Below are 22,941 nucleotides of genomic sequence, written 5' to 3'. Positions count from 1 at the left end.
AATTAGGCTGCACTTCATAGACCAGGAAACGTAGTTTGTTCCATCCAACCGGGTTATCAGAAATATGTTGGTGACTGTTCTTGTGCCATCTTCACTTAAACAATAAACTACAAAAACAGCTGTCTGAATATGGTACTGTGTATTTACACTAACTCTCAATATCCTGGGCCCATAACCAATGTTGAGGAATTCGCAGAGCAACCCTTGAGCAGCAAGGGTGTGCACATGAAAAGCAATTGTGAGTAATTAGGAAATAACACAGCCAACACACAGATACACTGAGTTGTGTTTACTTTCGGGAAATAGTAATAAGACACAGTCCAATAAACAGTCCAGGTCATACACAGATAAAGCAGTAGATATTGTCAGGGCGCTGATTAATCCCATTCTGCCTTTGGGATAATCGCACGTTGATTAAGAGGGGTGGATCAAGACCTTTCCTTGCCAGCATACTTTAAGAAAACAAACCCGAAGATATATCTTCTAAGAAAACTCATTTATTTGTTATAAAGAAAATAAAACATCTAACTAGCTAAAATTTAATTGTTACATTTTTGCAAAAGTTCTTATCGGCTACTTCTCATCAGCCGGATGTCTCTTGGCAAGAGAAGAAAGAAAAAGTGTGAAGGAATGTGGGTGGAGAGACATGCGCAATTTAGCTTACTGATAAGGATTCTTGGCAAACTACGGAAAGTCTGATAGTCCAGAAATGAGAGCTCAGCTGGTAAATAAAAAAACGCAGTGACAAAAGAATAGTTCAGGGATAATCCAATAACAAAGTCTTCTTACCAGTAATTGTAGTCATGCACATTAACAGTTGTTCTGTATTTGTAAATAACATTTTATATAAATTATGTAAACAGTATCCAAATTTAAAGAACATCAGGCTTAAAATGTTTGCTCACTTACTGTCTAAACACATTTAATTTCAATCCTGAAACTTGAAAACCCTTTGAATTTCCTGGCTATGCTTCTCTGAGTTTGGATCTTATTTACATTTTATCTTTTAAAAATGTATCATAATTTGCATGTTAAGAATAATAAACATTTTTAAAAAATGTATAACCTATGTGTGAGGGTAAAATGTCTGTCAATCATATCAAATTGCTAAAAGTGGGAGGGGAAATATTAGGAATATTTGCTGCTTTGAATTATATACAGTATACAAATTTGGGAGAGTCCACTATAGAGGAAGCCAGCATATATTGCAGGTAGTCCTTGACTTACAACCTCAATTAGGTCCAGAATTTCCTTTGTTAAAGAAGGCAGTTAAGTGAGTGGCATTTAATGTCCTCTTTTCCCAGGTTGTTAAGCGAATTGCTGCAGTAAAGTGAATCATGTGATTGTTAATAGCAATAGCACATAGACTTACAGAATATACCACTTCATACACTGTCCAAGCAGTTTACAAAGTCAGCATATTGCCCCCAACAATCTGATTCCTCATTTTCCATAATAAGGAATCTAGTTATTCTGCAGCTTCACTACTAGGTAATAATTCATTTATTACTATTAATATAGTATGTCCTGCTATATTGTGAATTTTTAGGGTATTATGCAAAATTTCCAAGTCATCTCAGTGAATACCAGCTCATTCCTTTTACATGGGACAGAATGCCTGCTATTGCCTAGAAGAGAAGACTCTTCGGGATGGTAAATATGGCAGCAGATAATGTAACCTGCAGTCCATTAATCCTCCAAGACAAATTCTTTCCATCATGGATCAAGGCTGCCGAGTCCAACCTTGCCAAATCAAGCTTCTGACCAGCTTCAATACTCAAGGTGGACTATGACTTAGCAAGACAAACCTTCTGACAAAGGGTGGAGGACATCAAGAGGCAGGCGGAGTTAGGGAAAGCTCTGCTGTTTCTGTCTCCAGATGCCATTAGATGTGTTGTTGCTCCTGCCAGCTATCTTAGTCAGTTGGAGTCAGCAAACCACTGGAAAGCATTTTCACTCACACAGTGCCCTGCACTTCCATCGGCCATCCTGTACTCCAAGTATAAAAGAATACCATTACAGAAAGATTCTGTTCCTGTGGCTCAGGAAAGGTGGAGATTGTGGGTCACAAGATCCTTAGATGTTCCTTTTACACAGAGATTAAGAAAAAACATATTCTGCCAATAACTGCTAGGTATTGTGGCTGTTCCGGGACTACCTATCTTCAGTGGCTGCTTAAGGATGAACGGTCCATCATTACAGTGCAGGTGGCAAGATTCTCTGCAGCAGCATGGGGAATCGTCACAAGCACATGTCTTCTCCACCATAGTTATGTTATATAATAAATGTGGCAAACCCTTTGCACTGCTTAGTCTTTTCCCTTTTAGTGTTGAACTACAATGGGCCACCAAGATTGTAATTGCAGTATAGTTAGACCCTGTATAATTGGAAGACTGGGTTTTATTATAGATTTTAGTTGTTATTTATTATTTTATGTATATTTACTGAGCGTTTTTATTTCTTTTGGTCTCTGGTCTAAGACTGTAATAAATTGATTGAGAATGTAACCAGCAAAAGTGATAATCCATTTCTCACAGTGCTAATACTATACAATGTTTCATTACTTTTACATTACTGGTAATTCTACTACATTTTATTCTGTTAACTGGATGCATAGTGCTTATTGGTTTCCCTTTGGCTGTATTACAGAATTCATTCATTCTTAATTAGGATTAAAAAAATATTTTTTTTATCCTACAGCTCATCATTGATTTCCAAAAGGTCACTTAATGAAGTTACAACAGTCCTCCCAAGAGCTACTTATGATGTGGTTAAGCTACCCAGGCACACATCTTCTGGTTATGTGATTGTATTTTGGGCATTTGGCAACTGACTCACCTTTATGGCAAGTGCCCGGTGGTCCCATGACCACAATTTTTTTGCCAGATTCCAGCTTTCACTTCAAGTTTCCTGAAAAAAATGCCCATTGGGGATTTCCTTAACAACCGCATGTTCACTTAATGACCATCATTATAACTATCATATCACTGAATCTGGTCAAATGATATTGTGACTCATGATCGCAAAAAGACTGTAATTCTCAGCTCGATTACAGTCAAGGGTACCTGAAATACAATTTGGGCATAACTATGAATGTCAGTGATATGCAACTGAATGATATAAACCAGTTGTCCCCACTTTTTGACTACATGGATCGGCGGCAGTGGGGGAGCAGAAGGGTTTGTGCACTCAAACTAATTCTGTGCATATGCAAATGAAGCTTTGCATGCTCATCTGATGCTTGCATGGTCTAGTTCCCAACAGACCATGTACTGGTACTAGGCCATGCACCAGGGGTGGGGACCTGTGAAGTAAAGAGTCTTATCACCATACCAACGGTTAAATAAATTTGAAAGCAACATAATCAAATGTGAAATGGGAGAAATTTAAATAAAATTAATAGTATAGGAGAGAGTAGGAGAGAAGATATATATTAAAATGCATTATTATTTTATTTCAACAAGGAAGTGTGATTTTGGGGATCAGATGATTAAAACTAAATTGTGAATTAGTCTACATATAAGGTTAGGAGTGGAGGGAAGCATTCTTGGAGAATAGATGATTAGGCTGTGAACCAGCCAAAATAAACTTAGGAGGAGTGGAGGAGATAAATGCTGGAGAGCAGTTAAAACTAACCATGAACCAGTTAAATATAAAGTAAGGAGTGGAGGGAAGCACCACTGGAAAACAGCTAATTAAGCTGTGAACCAGCCAAAAATAAACCTAGGAGGAGTGGAGAAGATAATACTGGGGACCAGTTAAAACTAACCGTGAACCAGTTAAATATAAAGTAAGGAGTGGAGGGAAGCACTACTAGAAAACAGCTAAATATGCTGTGAACCAGCCAAAAATAAACTTAGGAGGAGCGGAGGAGACAAATACTGGATAGCAGTTAAAATTAACTGTGATCCAGCCAACAAATAAGGTTAGTGGAGGAATATACATGGAAAACAGCCAATTAAGCTGCAATTCAGCCAAAAATAAAAATAGGAGGAGTGAAGGAGATATTTTGAAGAATAGTTACTGATTTTGAAATTTTTAAGAGAGGAATAAAATATTATATGTTGATTATGAGATGTGATTTAAAAGAAACATTGACTTGAATTGGGTCTTTGAAGTAAGGAAAATATATGAAATACTGATTGTTAAAATGATAAATGAATATTATAAAGAGCTGTTTAGATTTGAAGTTTAAGATTCAGGGTGATTAATAATAAAATGTTAAATGTTAGAATAAGATGTTAAATTGAACGACAAAAATTGGGTATAGACTTGTTCTGTTTTTTCTTGTGTCTTTTTTTTCTTTCTTTTTCTTTCTTTCTTTTTTTTCTTTTCTTTTTTGTTAAGATGTTAATTGATGAAATTTGGAATTTATACTTATTTTATACTGGATCCAAACCTTTGCTCTAAAAAGATGTTGTTTTATGTTTTATGTTAAAAATAAATAAAAAATGTTTAAAAAAAAAAAAGAATAACCTCTTAGTGCTTTGAATTCCTGTTCCTGATTATTTGTGCCTAACATCAATCTCGTTAAAGCTCATCTTCATATTCAGGAGATGTCTTTATATCATAATGAGTTTGCAAGTAATGAAGGTCAATATCCTCAATGATTTGAACCAGTTCTCTTATCAGGCTGTACCAAGCTTTCTATGTTCCTTCAAGAATTAGAAACATTTATCAAAGAAACTCCTAATGACTGAAAACATGAATCAAAATCCACCCTCACAACCCCCAATGTTGCCATCACACACAAAGTTTTCAGGTTCAGTACAGCATAAAATAATTCCAGAATAAAATCATTCATCACAACTGATTGAAAATGATAACTTTAAAGAAGCAATTAACGGGGTTAGCTTGGTTCTTCCTATGGTGAAAAAATTGCTGATACATTGTCAAAAATAAGGAACAGAACAAAACAGGAAATAGATAGTCATGCGCTGTGTACATGCATATTTTATTTATATACAATATTGATGGCAGAATTGCTCTCTTCCTTTATTTTATTTGTTCGGGTTGGTTACACAACCTATGAAAATTTTTTAGTTCCTTTTGTTGGGTTGAAATGAAGCACCTGAATACAGACTTGTAAGAATAATTCCTGGAAAGATAAATGCAATTTCTTTTCTTCTTAATGGCAGTAAATAACAAATATCCAATATCCAAGTAAATATCCAAATTTAAAGAGCATCTGGCTTAAAATGTTTGCTCACTTACTGTCTAAACACATTTAATTTCAATCCTGAAACTTGAAAACCCTTTGAATTTCCTAGCTATGCTTCTCTGGGTTTGGATCTTATTTACATTTCATCTTTTAAAAATGTATCATAGTTTGCATGTTAAGAATAATAAACATTTTTAAAAAATATGTAAAACATATGTTTGAAGGTAAAATGTCTGTCAATCATATCAAATTACTAAAAGTGGGAGGGGAAATATTAGGAATATTTGCTGCTTTGAATTATATACAGTATAAAAACTAGGGAGAGTCCACAATAGAGGAAGCCAGCATATATTGCAGGTAGTCCTCGACTTACAACCTCAATTAGGTTCAGAATTTCAGTCGTTAAGGAAGGCGGTTAAGTGAGTTGCATTTTATGTCCTCTTTTCCCAGGTTGTTAAGTGAATTGCTGCAGTTAAGTGAATTATGTGATTGTTAATAGCAATAGCACATAGACTTACAGAATATATCGCTTCATACACTCTCCAAGCAGTTTACAAAGTCAACAAATTCTCCTCATCATGGCTCAAGGTGTCAAGTCCAACCTTGCCAAATCAGGCTTCTGCCCAGCTTCAATACTCAAGGTGGACTACGACTTAGCAAGACAAACCTTCTGACAAAGGGTGGAGGACATCGAGAGGCAGCCGGATTTAGGGAAAGGTCTGCTATTTCTGGCCCCAGATGTCATTAGATGTGTTGCTCCTCCTGCCAGCTATCTTAGTCAATTGGAGTCAGCAAACCACTGGAAAGCATTTTTGCTCACACAGTGCCCTGCACTTCCATTGGCCGTCCTGTACGGCAAGTATAAGAGGATACCATTGACAGAAAGACTCTGTTCCTGTGGCTCAGGATAGATGGAGATTGTGGGTCACATGATCCTTAGATGTTCCTTTTACACAGAGATTAGGAAAAAACATATTCTGCCAATAACTTCTAGATATCCTGGCTGTGCCAAGACTACCTATCTTCAGTGGCTGCTTAAGGATGAACAGTCCATCACTACAGTGCGGGTGGCCAGATTCTGCGCAGCATCACTGGGGTTTCATCGCAAACATCTTCTCCACCATAGTTATGTTATATAACAAATGTGGCAGATCCTTTGTACTGCTTAGTCTTTTTCCTTTTAGCATTGAACCTACAACGGGCCACACAGTTTATGAACTGTGATTGTAACTGTAGTATAGTTAGACCCTGTATAATTGACAGACTGGGTTTTATTATAGATTTTAGTTGTTATTTATTATTTTATACTAGAATTTTTAATTGTATATTTACTGAGCGTTTTTATTTCTTCTGGTCTCTGGTCTAAGACTGCAATAAATTGATTGAAAATGTATCCAGCAAAAGTGATAATCCATTTCTCACAGTGCTAATACTGTACAATGTCTCATTACTTTTACATTACTGGTTCTTCTACTACATTTTATTCTGTTAACTGGATGCATAGTGCTTATTTGTTGCCCTTTGGCTGTATTACAGAATTCATTCATTCACGATTTCTAATAGGGTTTTTTATAAGTTTGTGCACTTAGAAGATTTGATAGATGGATCAGTGGGATACTTATGATGTGGTTAAGCTACCCAGGCACACATCTTTTGGTTACGTGATTGTATTTTGGGCATTTGGCAACTGACTCACCTTTATAGCAAGTGCCTGGTGGTCCCATGACCACATGGATCGGCGACAGTGGGGTTGTGGAAGGGTTTGTGCACTCAATCTAATCTCGTGCATATGCAAATGAAGCTTTGCATGCTCATCTGACACTTGCATGGCCCAGTTCCCAACAGACCATGGACTGATACTAGGCCACGGACCAGGGGTTGGGGACCTGTGATGTAAAGAGTCTTATCACCATACCAACTGTTAAATAAATTTGAAAGCAACATAATCAAATGCTCTTTTATTTCAATTTTGATTACGTGAAAGACTGCAGCAAAATAAGAATTATATAAAGTAAATATCATTTGGAAATATTTGAGTTACATAGAATCAAATTGCTTGATTAAATGATGATCACAAAAATAAATATGTTGCTCATTCTAGCACAGTTGTACACTTGCTATTATAAGCCAAGCTACAGCGACAGCTAGCCATGATGTCACTCAAATGAAAAAACATGATGTCACAATGGAAGCTGAGCTGACTGTATTGTATCATCATATGGAAATGTACACTGGCAAATACATAACTACATCTGTGTTGTAATACCTTGATTCATGCTTAGCAACTATTCCCTATAAACAAAGCAATTTTGCAGGATTTATCTACCAATCAGAACACTTGTACTCAAAACTTATTATCTTGATTTGATTAAAAATAATTCTGGAAAGAAAGAATTAAAATCAGGGGTGAAATGCTCCCGGTTCCGACTGGATCGCCCAATCTGGTAGTGATGGCGGCGGGTGGTTCGGAGAACCGGTAGCAAAAATCCCTGCATGCCCCCCCCCTCACCATGCCCAGCTGAGCTGCATAATCCTCAGAGGCTTTTTTTTTTTAACTTTTAAAAGCATTTTTTAAAAAATAAAATTTAAAAAAGCCTCTGAGGATCGTGCGGCTCAGCTGGGATCATCAGAGGCTTTTCAAAGCTTTTTTTTTCTGCAACCTCTTGGCCGCAAAGGTAGTAAAAAAAATGCTTTGAAAAGTCTCTGATGATCACAGCTGAGTTGCCTGATCGGCAGAGAGGCTTTTCAAAGGATTAGAAAAAATGCTTTGAAAAGTTTTTTTCAAAAAAAGTTGGCCATGCCCACCCAGTCACATTACCCCCCCCCACCAAGCCACGCCCACAGAACCGGTAGTAACAAATTTTACATTTCACCCCTGATTAAAATCCAGTATTATGGAGTATTACAAAGGAACTATCTCTACCCCAATTACACAGAAGATCGTAAGTGTGGTAGTGAAAGTTTAGTATCACAATGTTTAAACAAATCTGATGAGGAAATAAGGATCAGAGCCATTGTGCCAACATATGCTGGATGCACCCATTATGGAGAACTATACCTACCGATGAACAGGATGCTCTTTCCAGATCGATTGATAACCAAAAAGTCGAAGGGATGGTCAACTTTGAATTCGTCTACAACATTTGTACCCTTAAATATCCCTATTACAGCAGTGGCAGCAGCTGCCTCAGTGCCTTCTTCGTTGACTTCTATGAATGATTTATGAACAACTTCAGATATGACTAAATCATTGTTAGTTGACATTCCAGAGAAGTCTGCCTTGTCCTCATCAAATGCATCCGTCATTCCCATGCTTCTCAGAACAGGCTTCAGGTCATATTTTTCTTCCAATTTAAATTTGGGAAGAGAGAGTTCAATTTCTCTTAGGTCCATCCTCTCTGGATTGATCCAGTCCATGAGTTTCTCATATGTAATTTCTCTCTCCAGCTAAAATAAGATGAAAAGCATTAAAGGAGAAAGAAATTCCTGGTTATATGACACTATGATTTATTCTGATACTAACACAAGTATGATGCAGGTGCTCACAATGACAGAAAAATCCTGAAATCTTACAAACACTTACAAATTCTTGTACTTCCTAAAACATTAGGAAAGATAACTAAGTCACAAAAATAGTGTAGACCTTCGGACCCAGGAGAAAAAGTAGGAATATAAGTGTAACTTTACTGTCTATTCAAAGTAACTCAATTGTTTAACCAACAGCCCAGACAATTGTATATATATTACATCAGAGAAAACTCACGTGCTGATAAGAAATATTTTTATAATTTATTCATGTTAGAATTAAATTTTATACCAATTTTCATTCCAGAAAACCCAAAAAATTACAATTATGCCTAAAGCTAAAAGGAATGCTAAAAGAAAAGTAAACAATGAGGCCTAGTTTGGTATAGTTGTTAAAAGCACTGGATTATAAATCATCACTCTGATCTGAATTATCAGATTTGGTGATTTGGGGCCAGTTATATTCTTTTAGCTCTAGGAAGCAGGCAAGGGAAAACAACTTCTGAAAATGTTGCCAAATAAACTACTTGCATTTCTCCACAGTTGCCAGAAGCTAAACCTTACTTGAAGACAAATATCCATGCAAAAAAATACCTCAGCTATATGAACTTGTTTGTTCTTTCCTTCAAGCTATGAATCTTGATAGCTATTTTAACATGAAACAGTATAAACTGAAGAATCAAAAACTGAATCCCCTGCATTTTAATAATATCAGAAGAAATACTGTACGTTATTGACAACCTTATCAATTGCCTTGTACACAACAGCTACAGATGGGATCCCCCTTTGTATACAATACTTAGAAATATAAATGCATTCGCTGGTGTTCTTTAGACTTTTTTTTTTTGCATCTTTTCAAAATAAGGGAAAATACAAGTCAACCCAATAGTACTAACTATAATTGCAGAAAGCCAAGCTTCAATATTAAAAAGAACAGCGTACAGCTAGTACCAGAGATGGACAAAGGCTTAAATTCTGTTTTATGAAAGCAAAACTCACCTTTTCCAATCCAGTAGAGTTATCTTCAATCTCATCAGGGAGCAGAATGATCATGCTTAAGTCATCATCATAATATGGAAGCTCAAGAACGGAAATCCGATCGGCCGATATGTGAGCCATGTTATATTCTCCTTTCCTGAACATCATCTGCACTATTTTCGTTTCATTCTACAAGTGGGGAAAATGTATGTTAGAAGAAATCTTTCATATAAATAGGAAATGCAAATAATTCTATCATGGATTTATCCTTACGGGTTTTTTCCCTCTGCTTAAATCTTTCATTTTTTGTGTTGAATTTTTAAGAGAAACTGAGGATTCATATGAGCATTTTCATGTCTCAGCCATCCACCAGATTTTCCACTCTTTATACATAGTGATAATTTACTTTTCACAAAATTTGAATAATTTTAGAATATTAAGAAATAGATTTAAAAAACAGATAAAGATTATGACCTTTAGAAAATCAAATTGTCTATTCTGTGAGCAAAAGAATGCAATGAAACACAGGTCTGTGGTTTTAATCAGCAGTTTTCTCAAATGAACAGATGTCCATAATATCAAAACTAGCCTTCTTTGTGGAGAGCAACATAGAAACATATTTTGCCTGTTCCTCCTCCATCAAATACGTCCAGGTGATAATACATAATAGATCCATATAAAAAGGAAATATATTCACTAATCACTCCGTAGTTTTTGCGGCTAATCACATAGAATTAGTGGGAGTGGTGCTGCACTAAAAATCCCTGCGCAAAGTTTAAATGACAGAAAAGTCTGAATTGCTACACACAAAGCCTGAAGGACTTAAGATGACTGACTTTCATGATTCATCTATTTCTAGGAAGATCAATAAAATGGAAGGAGTAAGCAATTTCTTTGCTACAGGAATGTTTCAAATTAATTCCACACTTGCTTCAGATATATACAAAATAACACAATTAAAAATATTCATAATGTCTCTTTTACTCTGTTAATACAGTAAATGAATACCTTGTTAATCCAGAATGGCTTTTCCTCTGTGTAATTTTTGTTGAACTTATTTGCCCAGTTTCCCTTGAAATAGATCGCATTCACCAAAACCAGTCTTGTAAGCGAATCAATTATTCCAGGGACAAGCAGATCCTGAATTTTTCCTTTGAAAGTTTTTTTTAAAAAAACTGCTTTAATTGAGAGATCAGATTTATTATTTCTGAACATCACTCACCTACCTTCTTTCTCTCTGTCTCTTTCTCTTTCTCTGTCTCCATCTCCGTCTTTGTCTCCGTCCCTCTGTCTCTCTCTCTCTCTTCATTTTAATTTAATTATTAGATTTCTCTCTTCAGGAGCTCAAGGCAATCACCCAGAGAACTCCTCTGACTGAGGATGGAATGTAGCTTTTGCTTCCTCAGGGCCAGTCCAACCTCCATCCACCCACCCTCCCTCCCTTAACATTTATATAGTTGCCCATCTTATATCATTATTTAGTAAGGTTACCACCAGGGGTGGGTTCTAAATGTTTTTACTACCGGTTCTGTGGGCGTGGCTTATTTTGTGGGTGTGGCTTGGAAGTCATGTGACTAGGTGTGCGTGGCTAGCTGGTCAGAGTCATTTCTGGGAGGTCCTCGCACTTACGACCAGTCCTCGCAATTACGATCTGACTCATTTGTTTGCTTTTAACACTGATCAGCTGTAGGATGGCCCTTTGAAGCCCCGCGGCAGGAGTTTAAACAGTTTTTTTCCCTCTAGTCATCAGCTGGGACTCAGGAGGCAGCAATAGATTGGGGGTGGGACCAAATAAAAGGTAAGAATAACGTGGGTGGGGGGGTAGGAGGGCGGGGGGAGAACCGGTTCTGTGATGTCATATCGTCACTGCTACCGGCTCAGCCAAACCGGACTGAACCGGGAAGAACCCACCACTGGTTACCACACACATACAAGTTAAATAACAGGCAAGCTAAATAACGGAAATATGCTCAGATGTGTCCATCAATAAAACCAATAATCTATTCATGGCTAGAATTTCATCTCAGGTTTGATGAGCTTTTATGTAGCAAGTAATGGTTAACTATGGTGGGTTTGCCTGCCTTGTCTGTCTCTCTGACATGCACACACAATATTGCATGTCTTACTTAATGCAGCTACTAATTAACTCTTATTATCATTCTCACCTGATGTTTTTTCTTCTACCCAGGCATTTATATATCTTCTCGAATCTTCTGAAGCTTGTGTGAAGTTAAGTTTCTCCACACCTGCATGGTAGAATCTCTGAATGGATTCTATAAATGACTTAAGAAACAATGACATCTCAACAACAGAAGCAGTAATAAAAATGCAAATTGATTTTGTCTCATTTTTCTATGAACTAACAATCTGGAAACATTACTTATTACACTGAATATTACCTAAAACCAGCTAATGCCATTGGATAGTTAATACAGCCTAGAAATTATCAGATATTAGGAAGTATATGGAATTATTTTAAGATAACATAGTTTATTCAAAAATATATCTGGCAATTAAGGGTCACATGGTTCTATTTATGACTTTTATTTGAAAGTTTTATATTTAGAAACATCCCACTGGATGTTCCTGTAACATTCCCAGTAAAAGCAGCTAGACTTTTAAATTTCCCCTCCAGATAACTCAGTGGACCAAGTAAAGCTATAGGAATATTTGGTACTTTATTAGAGCCAAACTGCAATTGCAATGAGATAGGCAAACATTAGAACAAACAGAGCATTTATGGTTGTTTCCAGCCAGATCTCCAACATGTATGTAACTTACTGCAAGAAAATCATATGATGTTTCTCCAAAGAGCTGGTTGACTAGACAGAGGCTATAATTGGCACCTGGTTTGTTGATATCAGAAATAAGTTTCTCAAATCTTTGGTGAACCTCTCCATCTTTGGGTAGAGATAGCGCCTATAAGATGATATTTGGTTAATTAAATTAAGTTTAACAACTATTCAAAATGTAATACCACAACAGCAGACCTTGGAAAACATACACATTTCAAACAATCTACATATTTCGGTAGTAAATTTTTTGAAGGATCACTGCAGATGAATAGCTTTTAAAGTTAATGGCTAATGAAAGCCAAACAGTATTGGGCCTAGTTAATATTTGGCTAGTTCTTGAACCCCAAGCTTACAGAGGAGGCTGACTTTAAAAAAAAAAACAAAAAAAAAAACACCTTCCTTAAAGGCAACTGATTCCTCACTGTTGCCCCGGAAACTCATATAATATGGGTGTCCATAAAGTTCCTAAAATTTAAGCTTGACCTGACTTTATTGTACATGTTTGGGCTTCTCCATGTTTGAAAGTCGTAGTCATTGATCTCCTTTGAAAATCAATTTGATTGACACCCAAGAGAAATTGGGGATTTTCAGAAATGTTCCTTTTTTGGAAAAATAGATTTCTAAATCACAAAGTGCAACCCCTCCATGTGTAAAATATTTTGCTAAGAAGCAGAAGGAAAGTTCTTGTATTTGCTATAGGAGCCATCTTTAAAACATGTTTTGCCTTCTCTGTCATAATATTTGCTCTCTGAAACCATTTTGCCTCAGAGATTCAGGTTCCCCTCACCATGCCATCCTTCAAATGGTCCTTGAAGATCTGACTTCAAGATGATTTTGGGTTAATTGTGGTGAAAGGTATCTCTAGGATACACAAAAATGACTTTCCAAATCCTGGGACTTCAAGTTGAGGACTTTTGCCCGAAATAATACCATTTTCTAAGAGCCGTGGTGGCGCAGTAGTTAGAATGGAGTACTGCAGGCCAACTCATGGCTCACTTCAGGAGTTTGATTCTGAATGGCTCAATGTTGACTCAGCCCTTCCATCCTGCTGAGGTTGGTAAAATGAGGGCCCAGATTGTTGGGGAAAATATGCTGACTCTGTAAATTGCTTAGAGAGGGCTGTAAAGCACTATGTAGTATATGAATATTTCCATAATCAGCAGTTGCCATAATGACCTTGAAGAAGTCAAGCACAGAGGGATGAATCCCTATCAGACTTCCTATACATGCTGTTTACTTAAGGTGACCAGATTTTAACATTGGTAAAGAGGGACATTGTGGGCGTGGCTTATTTTGTGGGCGTGGATATCTGGTCATGTGACTGGGTGGGCGTGGCTAGCTGGTCATGTGACTGAGTGGGCGTGGCTAGCTGGTCATGTGACCGGGTGGCCATGGCTATGTGTATAGGGTAAGGTGAACAGATTTTAACATTGGTAAGAAGGACACCATTGTGGGCGTGACTTATTGTGTGGGCGTGGCTTGGAGGCCATGTGACTGGGTGGGCGTGGCTAGCTGGTCATGTGACCGGGTGGCCATGGCTATGTGTATAGGGACTACTCAGAGGGCTGAAAAGTCATTTCTGACAGGTCCTCACACTTTTGACTGGTCCTCACACTTATGACCATCCTCACATTTATGCCCGTGCAGTATTCTTAACAACCATGTCACTCATTTCACAACTGCTTCTCTTCACCATGGTGACAAGATAGGGCAAAAATGTAAAATGTGAGGACAGTCGTAAGTTCGAGGACTGGTCAAAAGTGTGAGGACCAGTCAAAAATAACTTTTTCAGCCCTCTGAGTAGTCCATATGCATTAAAGGATACAGCAATAGAGAGGGATGAAGGAATGGAAATTAGAGTAGGAGTGAGGGTAAGAGAGGGAGGAAGAGAGGAGGAGAAGGAGAAAGGAAGAGGAAGTAGGGAGGAGAAAAAGAGGGTGGGGGGAAGAGAAAGTAAGAAGGAAAGAAAAGAGAGTGGTGGTAGGTTTGAGGAGAAAGATTGCTGTACAATAAAAAAGATGAAAGGGAAGAAAGCCAACCCCAAGCAAATATAAAGATATTAAGATAAAGAATGAATTGTTAAACTTTAAAGAATAAAAGAGAACAAATATGAATAAATGGCAATAATTAGAAACACACATACAAACATACAATGTATTTTCTTTGAACAGAATATTTGGCTGGTTCACAAATTTAAACAGCGTTTAGTCATTTCAATTAAATTTACAATTTCTATATTTCCTTTTTGCCATATTTATTCCTCATCTATTTTTTTAAAAAAACAATATTACCCTTCATCCTCATCTCTAATCTTAATCAAATTCAATTTTTCCCTTCTATTCTATATTATACCCCTTCCCATTGTCATCTATTTTTATATCCATCCTCACATTGGTTAATTATATAATATTACAGTTGTTTAATACAAATTCAACATTTAAATATAAATCAATTAGTTATATAACTATCTTTTTTGTATATTAATCAATATGAACATGAATATTCCAATTATTTCCATGCAATCCAATTTCTTACAAATCAATTAATTATATTTACCAATAATAATAAACCAAATAATTTCCCCCATATATTCCTCCAAACCACAACTTAACCATTTCTGCTTTCAACACAATATACAATTATTAATAGTATCTCAATTATTACAATTCCCTAGTTAAATAGAGCTTTTTTTCTTTTGTGTTTTAAAATCTTGAACTCTCCTCTTTTGCCCAAAATTTCCCATTGTTTGCAGTTTTGTACCTACCTTTTTTGGTGAGGAAAAAGAAAAAGAAAAAGAAAGAAATCTCTCTCTGCCTCATTTTGTCACGTTGCAGGTTTAGTTTCGCTTTCGCCTTTGTTTTCAGTATAGCTAGGGGGAAAAAAATCTGCTCCAGGAACTTTTTGCAGCTTTTTGCAGCTAATTAACCTAGCGGAAGCTGTTAACAGGGGCTGTTTTTTCTATTTTTGCAGGCATGGGTCTATTCATTTTTTTTTAACACTGATCAGCTGTAGGTCGGCCCTTTGAAGCCCCGCGGCAAGAGTTTAAAGAGTTTTTTTTCCCTCTAGCCATCAGCGGGGATTCAGGAGGCAGCCGGGACTCAGGAGGCAGAATGAAAAATCGGGACTTTTTTAAAACGCTGCGGGACGCGGGACAAATTTCTCAAAAGCGGGACTGTCCCGCCAAAAGCGGGACGTCTGGTCACCTTATGTTTACTTTCCATGCAAACAGAATCCCAAATCTGGATGAGAATTGGGAGCAGAGTTAAAGAATCTTGATAATAATGGCATCTCTTGTACTTGTTGCATTTTTAAAAAGCTAATCAGACAGTTGGCAACTGCATGAACAGCATCATCTTAGGGCGGCAGCCAGGTTGAGGTGATAGGTGTGCTTGGAACTTTTTAGACCAGATGATATATTAGCTGCCCCAGTTAATAGAACAGAAAGAATAACAGAGTTGGAAGGGACATTGGAGGTCTTCTAGTCCAACCCCCTGCTCAGGCAAGAAACCCTACAGCACTTCAGACAAATGGTCATCCAACATCTTCTTAAAAACTTCCAGTTTTAGAGCATTCACAACTTCTGGAGGCAAGTTGTTCCACTGATTAATTGTTCTAACTGTCAGGAAATTTCTCCTTAGTTCGAGGTTGCTTCTCTCCTTGATTAGTTTCCACCCGTCGCTTCTTGTCCTACCCTCAGTTGCATGATTGCAAAATGGGCATTGTATAAACTTCATAAATAAATAAAATAGATGTTCTCATAATTGGCTAGCAAGGGTGAGGACAAGATCACAGCCAACCCCCCTTTTTTTTCTTTTTGATAAAATGTATCTTAATATACCTTTAATATCTGAGCTTCTGTGTTATTTCTGGCACCCAACGAGACCATTAGCAGTGCAGAAGACAAACTCAAAGGAGAAAAAAACAAGTTTTGGGAAGAATCATTTCCAGTAACCTTCTTGAAGATGTTGAGGACAAAATTGATGTTTGCTGCAGAAATGCTGTCCATGTTTTCGAGCCTGGAGAACAAATACAGTATGATAAACCACAGATTAACGCCTAGATAATGAGACGACCAAAACATCCCACCCATGTTCTACTTGATTGTTCTACTTGAACAATTATTCCACTTGCTTTAAGGAATGTGATTTACAGGATCTAGTGGACAAAATATAAGGGAACTATGAACCCCACTTCCAGATTCATATATAATTCCAAAAATTCCAAAAAATAATAATTTTAATATTAAAATTAATATTAATTTTTAAATATTAATTCCAAAAATAAGAACACCTGCTGATTGTGAAAAGGAGGACACTGCTGTACAGCCATGCTCATTTTCTATAGAGGCAGCTCTCATTTCCATGTGAGGAAGGAGGGGCAGGAGAAGCCAGGGAATGCCAAATCTTATACAGTAACTAAAGCTACTCAATAAGGATAATTACAGATTCCCAAAGACAAAAGTTGAAGGTATGCAGAGAAATATGATTTGCTTATTCCCCCATGAAAGTGGCCTTTTTTTAGGCCCCCACTGCAAAAAACAGAAGGTCCAGAACAAAAATGTGATCTGAATTGAGATGAAACTGCAATTAACTTAAATTTAATTAAAAACTATCAATGCTAATATTAAATAATCGATGAATAAGGACTAATATATACAAAGATTAACGTAATATATATATTACATTAATGTACCAGTATAGCCTAAATCACCATAACATATTAGATTACATATATTAAGTAATGTAAATGCTAATTTGAAAAGAAAATTAGAAGAGAATAGAGAAGTAGGCATCTTTCTAGTCAGATGGTGCAATTCCTTCCTGCGAACTCAGATGAATCCTTATTTCATAACAACTCTGCTACAAATAGGCTGACTCAACTATTAAGCAAACAGATAACAGAGAAGATAAAGGTGTCTTTTAAGTAACAGATTCTAGAAAAGTGCATAATCTCACTCTAGCCTAATGAACCATTTAGGAGAATCTGAAATCATAGAGGCTATTTATGACTCTGAGTTAGTTAACAAATACTACCAACAATAAGACTTTAGTTTTGCCTCCCAATATGTTCACTGTGGCTTTCACTAAATTTGTATTACTTTTCTGTTGTTCAAGATAATGTCTATCTCTTCTCTGCAAACGGTGTAGTCAAGAAATCTTTGGAAAAACTGGAAGCTACCTTCCATAATAGAAAAGAACAAGTACAGCAATTCCAAGCAATAGGAAGCAAATGTCTTGCTAGCTTGTATCAGTCAGAGTAGGAAAGTAGTAACTTTATTAAGGTTTTCATCCTGCAGGATTTGGGGGGTGACAGGACGTTCCCCCATTCAATGCAATGATACAGCAGTCCTGTCAGGACACTGGGATGGACAATCCCAACTAGGCTGCATGTCCTCCCCTTTTTATAGTTAGGTGTTTTCATGATGCCAAAGGCTCCAGTCAGCTCTATCACCAAAACATCTCAGTATTTACACAACAACGTCCCAACCAAGGGAGCCACCACAAAGTGTCAAGCAGCCCTAAAGTGGGGCTATGTCAATCTCACCCGGGGCACCTACAGGGATTAGAACAAGACAGAGAGAAACATATAATGGTTTTACCTTGAAGAGGTAGTGTTCTGAACTGGTAGGGCAGTTACTGGAGACATCTGGCTGGAGAGGAACACTGACAAAGCTGCAATAAATCCTGGAAGAAGTAAAATGAACATTTTGGGGGTAATGTCCTCCCTGGTTTGACTCAAGAGCCTCCAGGCACAAGGGTTCACCATGAGCGATGGAAATCACTGGTTAGAGAAGAAGGAAGAGGCTAGAAGGGCAGGAGAGGAATCTGGATGTGGAGAGGTGGATGTTCATGACTATCTCTTTAAACTTCCTGGGAGTGGCCTTTGGAACAGTCACAGTCTCACTTGGGGCTACACCATTGCAACATAATTTCTAGCTATCTTAATAAACCTACTCTTTAGTTTGCTGGAAGGCCAGCAGCTACTAATGATAATTTTATATATAAGTAGTTAAACTTTAAAAAATCAAATTAAATTATTAATTTGGTTAATTATTAACTCTGGGGATAGAGCTGACTGGTGCCACACTGTCCAGAGATTACAAGTAAAGGTATCCTAGCAAATTTTGACTAATCTTGAAAATTTAAGCAGAATGAATCCTGGATGGAGACCACTGCAGGGATAGACTGAGATAAGAGAAAAACATCCTGGGAGAAGGCGGGATTGAAGCATTTGTATATTATGTCAAGGGAGCTAAATTGATCTTCCCTTCCAGAAGTTAGACTCTACTAGGGTATATTATTTTATTATTTTTATTTCACCTTTATTATTTTTTATAAATAACTCCGGGTACCAAATGTACTTTATGCATATTCCTCCTCTAGTTTCCTGGATAACATGTAGAGTAGGGGTGTAAAACTGGTGGCCTATGGGCCGGATGCATCATGCACAGGCCACACCCGCCCCAGCTCCTGGAAAAAATGTCGCAAACCATCACATGTCAGCAATGTGATGCCATGAGTTTGACATCTGTGATGTAGAAACTCAGAACATGGGACTCAGTGCATTGAAGAATCTAAACTGAAGTCTGAAAGCACAATGAGAGGGTTGTGTCAAATCAGAAAGTGAATAACTTTTTCTTACCTCCTAAATCAAATACTTAATCTTAATACATTTTTCTTTTTAAAAAAACCCTAACTAGTTGTGGAAAACAAAGTAAGAGCTATTGCAGCAGTTCCTATAGTCTATTTCTTGGTAGAATGGAAGCCAGAAGCAATTTAGATATTTGCATATGGACAAATGATGGACTATATCAGGGGTGTCAAACACAAGGCCTGTGATGTGGTCGGATCTGGCCTGCAGGTTCTTACTGGAAAATGGGGTTGGCCCGTGTTGCTTTGGCCCGGTCTACCCAGTGGAAAGAGAAAACATGCCAGCAGTTTGGGAAGTGGCATCAAGATGGCCACGCCCATCCAGTTGGCCACACCCACCCACTCAGCAACACCCACTCACTTGGCCACACCTGCCTACTCGGCCACATTCACCCAGTTGGCCACACCCGCCTGGCCCCCCAAGGTCAATCACAACCCTGATGCGCCCCTCAATGAAATTCAGTTTGACTTCCCTGGTCTATGTGCAAAGATTATTTCAAGATCAATTGCACCTTTCCCTCTTTAGACTGAATCAGCAGTTACTACACCCAGAATAGTTTCACCAGACCTTATCTGTTAAATATCTATTAAATGTTTACCTGAATATTTTGGAGGCAACTAATGTAAGAGACAGCTTGAATCATGTAGTAGCCAAATCTAAAAATATAATACTTATATGCTGGTTTGCATGGGTTCAGCCAAACCTGTTGTTAATTTTTTGCATAATTCGGTGAACTACTTGTTCCTCTGACTGGCCTCACCCCACTCCGCCCCTCCCACCAGGGTTGTCACTCCGGATCGGGAGGGTGCAGGGGCATGACTGGGAGCTACACTGATCAACTGGGAGACGACAATGGACAGGCAGCCTCAATCAGCCGGGAGGCTGATCAATCAGTTCAGTCAGACCTTCCAACTTCATGAGATCTTTTTTCTCCAAGAAGTTGGAAGGTCTGAATGAAGTTTTTTAAAACTGGTAGTCACATGGTCTTCTTTTGTTGCCCTGCAGCATGCCTACCATTCCTGTCCTACTGTTCCCATTTTATGTGTTTATGGCTATTTTTTGCTTATTTGTGCCATTTTTTTTTCATGTGTCCATGTCTATGTCTATACTGTTTCTTGTTTTCCTTGTTGATAAATGAATGAATGAATGGTAGTTGCTCTGGGATGGAGTGGAAGTGAGGATTTTGAATTATCTTTGCCCTTGGATGGGGTGGAAGTGAGGATTTTTCATTATGATTGCTCATAAGTAAGTAAGAACCAGTAAAAGAGGAATGGAAAAATCCCTATCTGTATATCAGTGTTTTTCAATCTTGGCAAGTTTAAGATGGACGGACTTCATGCTGCCTTGGGAATTCTGGGAATTGAAGTCCATGCACCTTAAAGTTGCCAAAGTTGAGAAGCATGTGTCTACATAGACTTTAGGATTTTCCATTCCTGTTTTATTTAGAGTTTGGTGCAATTAAATAAACCAGTTGTGGTTTTGTTAACAAATAGTGATTAAAGTGATATGAACCATTACTGGACTTTTTGTGAGAAACTGAAATTAAAAGTTCATCTGGGTTTTGATGATTAAATATGGGATTATGGGGTTATTATTAAATAATGTAGACAAATGTAAATCTTAGATATGATATATTTGATATATCTTTTATTCATATCTGTATGAAAGTTGGAAGTCATTCTTTTTTGGTTTTCCTTCTTTTCCTCTTTCTTACATTTCCACTCTTTTTCTTTCCTGAGCCTTTTCTTTTTCCAATTCTGTTTTTAATTTGTTTATACCTTAGCTTTGTATTTTTTTGATGTATGAAGGATCAAAGGCTCAACCATTATAATTCTACATTCCTTATTTACAGAAATCATATCAAAGTTTAGAATGAAATCCACTGGGAGCCATCTCATATTAGGCAGGCGTTTATCAATAGAAGAGAATATTTATAGTTTAGGGTTGAACTATGGGGTCCTTGGTGCTCTCTGATGATTTTCTTGCAGATGTTTCATTATTTTTTATTTATTTTATTTATTTTATTAAATTTTTATACCGCTCTTTTCCCGAGGACTCAGGGTGGTGTACAGACAGAGATAAAACCCACAACAATATAAAAGTTAAAAGATGAATTAAAAGTATTAAAGGTGCAAAGGTCGGGAATCCTACGAATCTCCGGGGGCAGCTCATTCCAGAGAGCAGGTCTCCCCCTGGGGGTCGCCAGTCGACATTGTTTGACTGACGGCACCCTGAGGAGTCCCTCTCTGTGGGAGTGTACTGGTCGATGGGAGGCTATCGGTGGCAGAAGGTGGTCTCGTAAGTACCCAGGTCCTAAGCCATGGAGCACTTTAAAGATGGCGACCAACACCTTGAATCGCACCCGGAAGACCACCAGGAGCCAGTGCAGCTCGCGCAGGAGCAGTGTTACATGGGAGCGTCGAGTCGTTCCCATAATCACCCGCGTGGCCGCATTCTGGACCAGTTAGAGCCTCCGGGTGCTCTTCAAGGGGAGCCCCATGTAGAGAGCATTACAGTCGTCCAGACGGGAGGTGATGAGGGTGTGAGTGACTGTGCGCAAGGAGTCCCAGTCCAGAAAGGGACGCAACTGGTAGATCAGGCGGACCTGATAAAAAGCCCTCCTGGCCATAGCCGTCAAATGGTCACCTGCGAGTCCAGGAGGACACCCAAGTTGCGAACCCTCTCTGAGGGGCTCAAGGTCTCACCCCCAATAGTCAGTGATGGAACCAGCTGACTATGACGGAACACTGGAAACCACAGCCACCCCGTCTTGGAGGGGTTGAGTCTGAGTTTGTTTCTCCCCATCCAGATCCATACAGCCTCCAGGCACCGGGTCATCACGTCAAGGGCATCATTGGGGTGGCCTGGGGTGGAAATGTACAGCTGATATCATCAGGGTGCTGATGGAAATCCACCCCAAAGCCATGGATGATCTCGCCCAGCGGCTTCACATAAATGTTGAACAGGAGGGGCGAGAGGACCGATTCTTGCGGCACTCCACAAACTAGGTGCCTCGGGGTCGACCTCTGCCCCCCTGCCAACACAGACTGCATATGGTTAGAAAGGAAAGAGGAGAACCACCGCAACACGGTGCCCCCCTCCTAACCCCTCCAACCGGCACAACATGATACCATGGTCGATGGTATCAAAAGCCGCTGAGAGATTTAATAGGACCAGGACAGAGGAACAACCCCTGTCCCGAGCCCTCCAGAGATCATCAACCAAAGTGACCAATGCCATTTCCGTGCTGTATCCAGGCCTGAAACCTGACTGGAATGGATCCAGATAGTCTGCTTCATCCAGGTACCGGGGAAGCTGTTGCGCTACCACACTCTCAACAACCTTTGCCACAAAACGGAGGTTGGAGACTGGACAATAATTTGCTAAAACAGCTGGGTCCAGGGAGGGCTTCTTGAGGAGGGGCCTCACCACCGCCTCTTTCAAGGTGGCGGGAAAGAAACCCTCACTTAGAGAAGCATTGATAATCCTCTGGAGCCAGCCTCGTGTAACTTCCCAGGAAGCCAGTACCAACCAGGAGGGACACAGGTCCAATAAACATGTGGCCACGTTCAGCCTACCCAGAATCCTGTCCACGTCCTCGGGAGTCACAATGTCAAATTCCTCCCAGCTAACATTCTCAAGACCCACCTCCATCACCCCATCTGAACCTACCCAGTCGGAGTCCAAACCCTCTCGAATCTGAGCGATTTTGTCATGCACAAAATCCTCAGCCCTGCCCTGCAAGGGGTCTTCCCGCTCTCCCAGATGGGGTAGCGGTTCGAAAGTCCATACGAAGGAGAGAATGATCAGACCATGACAAGGGCTCGATGA

The 22,941-nt window shown here is 38.6% G+C and overlaps 1 protein-coding gene across 1 annotated transcript in view; it reads right to left on the bottom strand.

Annotated features, from left to right (window-relative positions):
- Nucleotides 1-7,104: 7,104 nt before the first annotated feature.
- Nucleotides 7,105-22,941, bottom strand: part of LOC132710925 (serpin B6-like) — a 32,540-nt gene continuing 16,703 nt past the window's right edge. Inside the window, exons 7-13 of the mRNA XM_087890740.1 lie at nt 18,059-18,237; nt 16,298-16,475; nt 12,446-12,583; nt 11,830-11,947; nt 10,673-10,815; nt 9,686-9,853; nt 7,105-8,608 (exon numbers count right to left, since the gene is read on the bottom strand). Coding sequence (XP_087746866.1) covers nt 8,204-8,608; nt 9,686-9,853; nt 10,673-10,815; nt 11,830-11,947; nt 12,446-12,583; nt 16,298-16,475; nt 18,059-18,237 — 1,329 coding nt within the window. The 3' untranslated portion in view covers nt 7,105-8,203. The remainder of the gene's footprint in view (nt 8,609-9,685; nt 9,854-10,672; nt 10,816-11,829; nt 11,948-12,445; nt 12,584-16,297; nt 16,476-18,058; nt 18,238-22,941) is intronic.

The sequence above is a fragment of the Pantherophis guttatus genome, chromosome 3 (genome assembly GCF_059756535.1).
Source record: "Pantherophis guttatus breed Tessera chromosome 3, ASM5975653v1, whole genome shotgun sequence".
Taxonomy (NCBI): Eukaryota; Metazoa; Chordata; class Lepidosauria; order Squamata; family Colubridae; genus Pantherophis; species Pantherophis guttatus.
The sequence above is the reverse complement of the archived record's forward strand: the minus strand, read 5'-3'. Positions and strand labels throughout refer to the sequence as shown.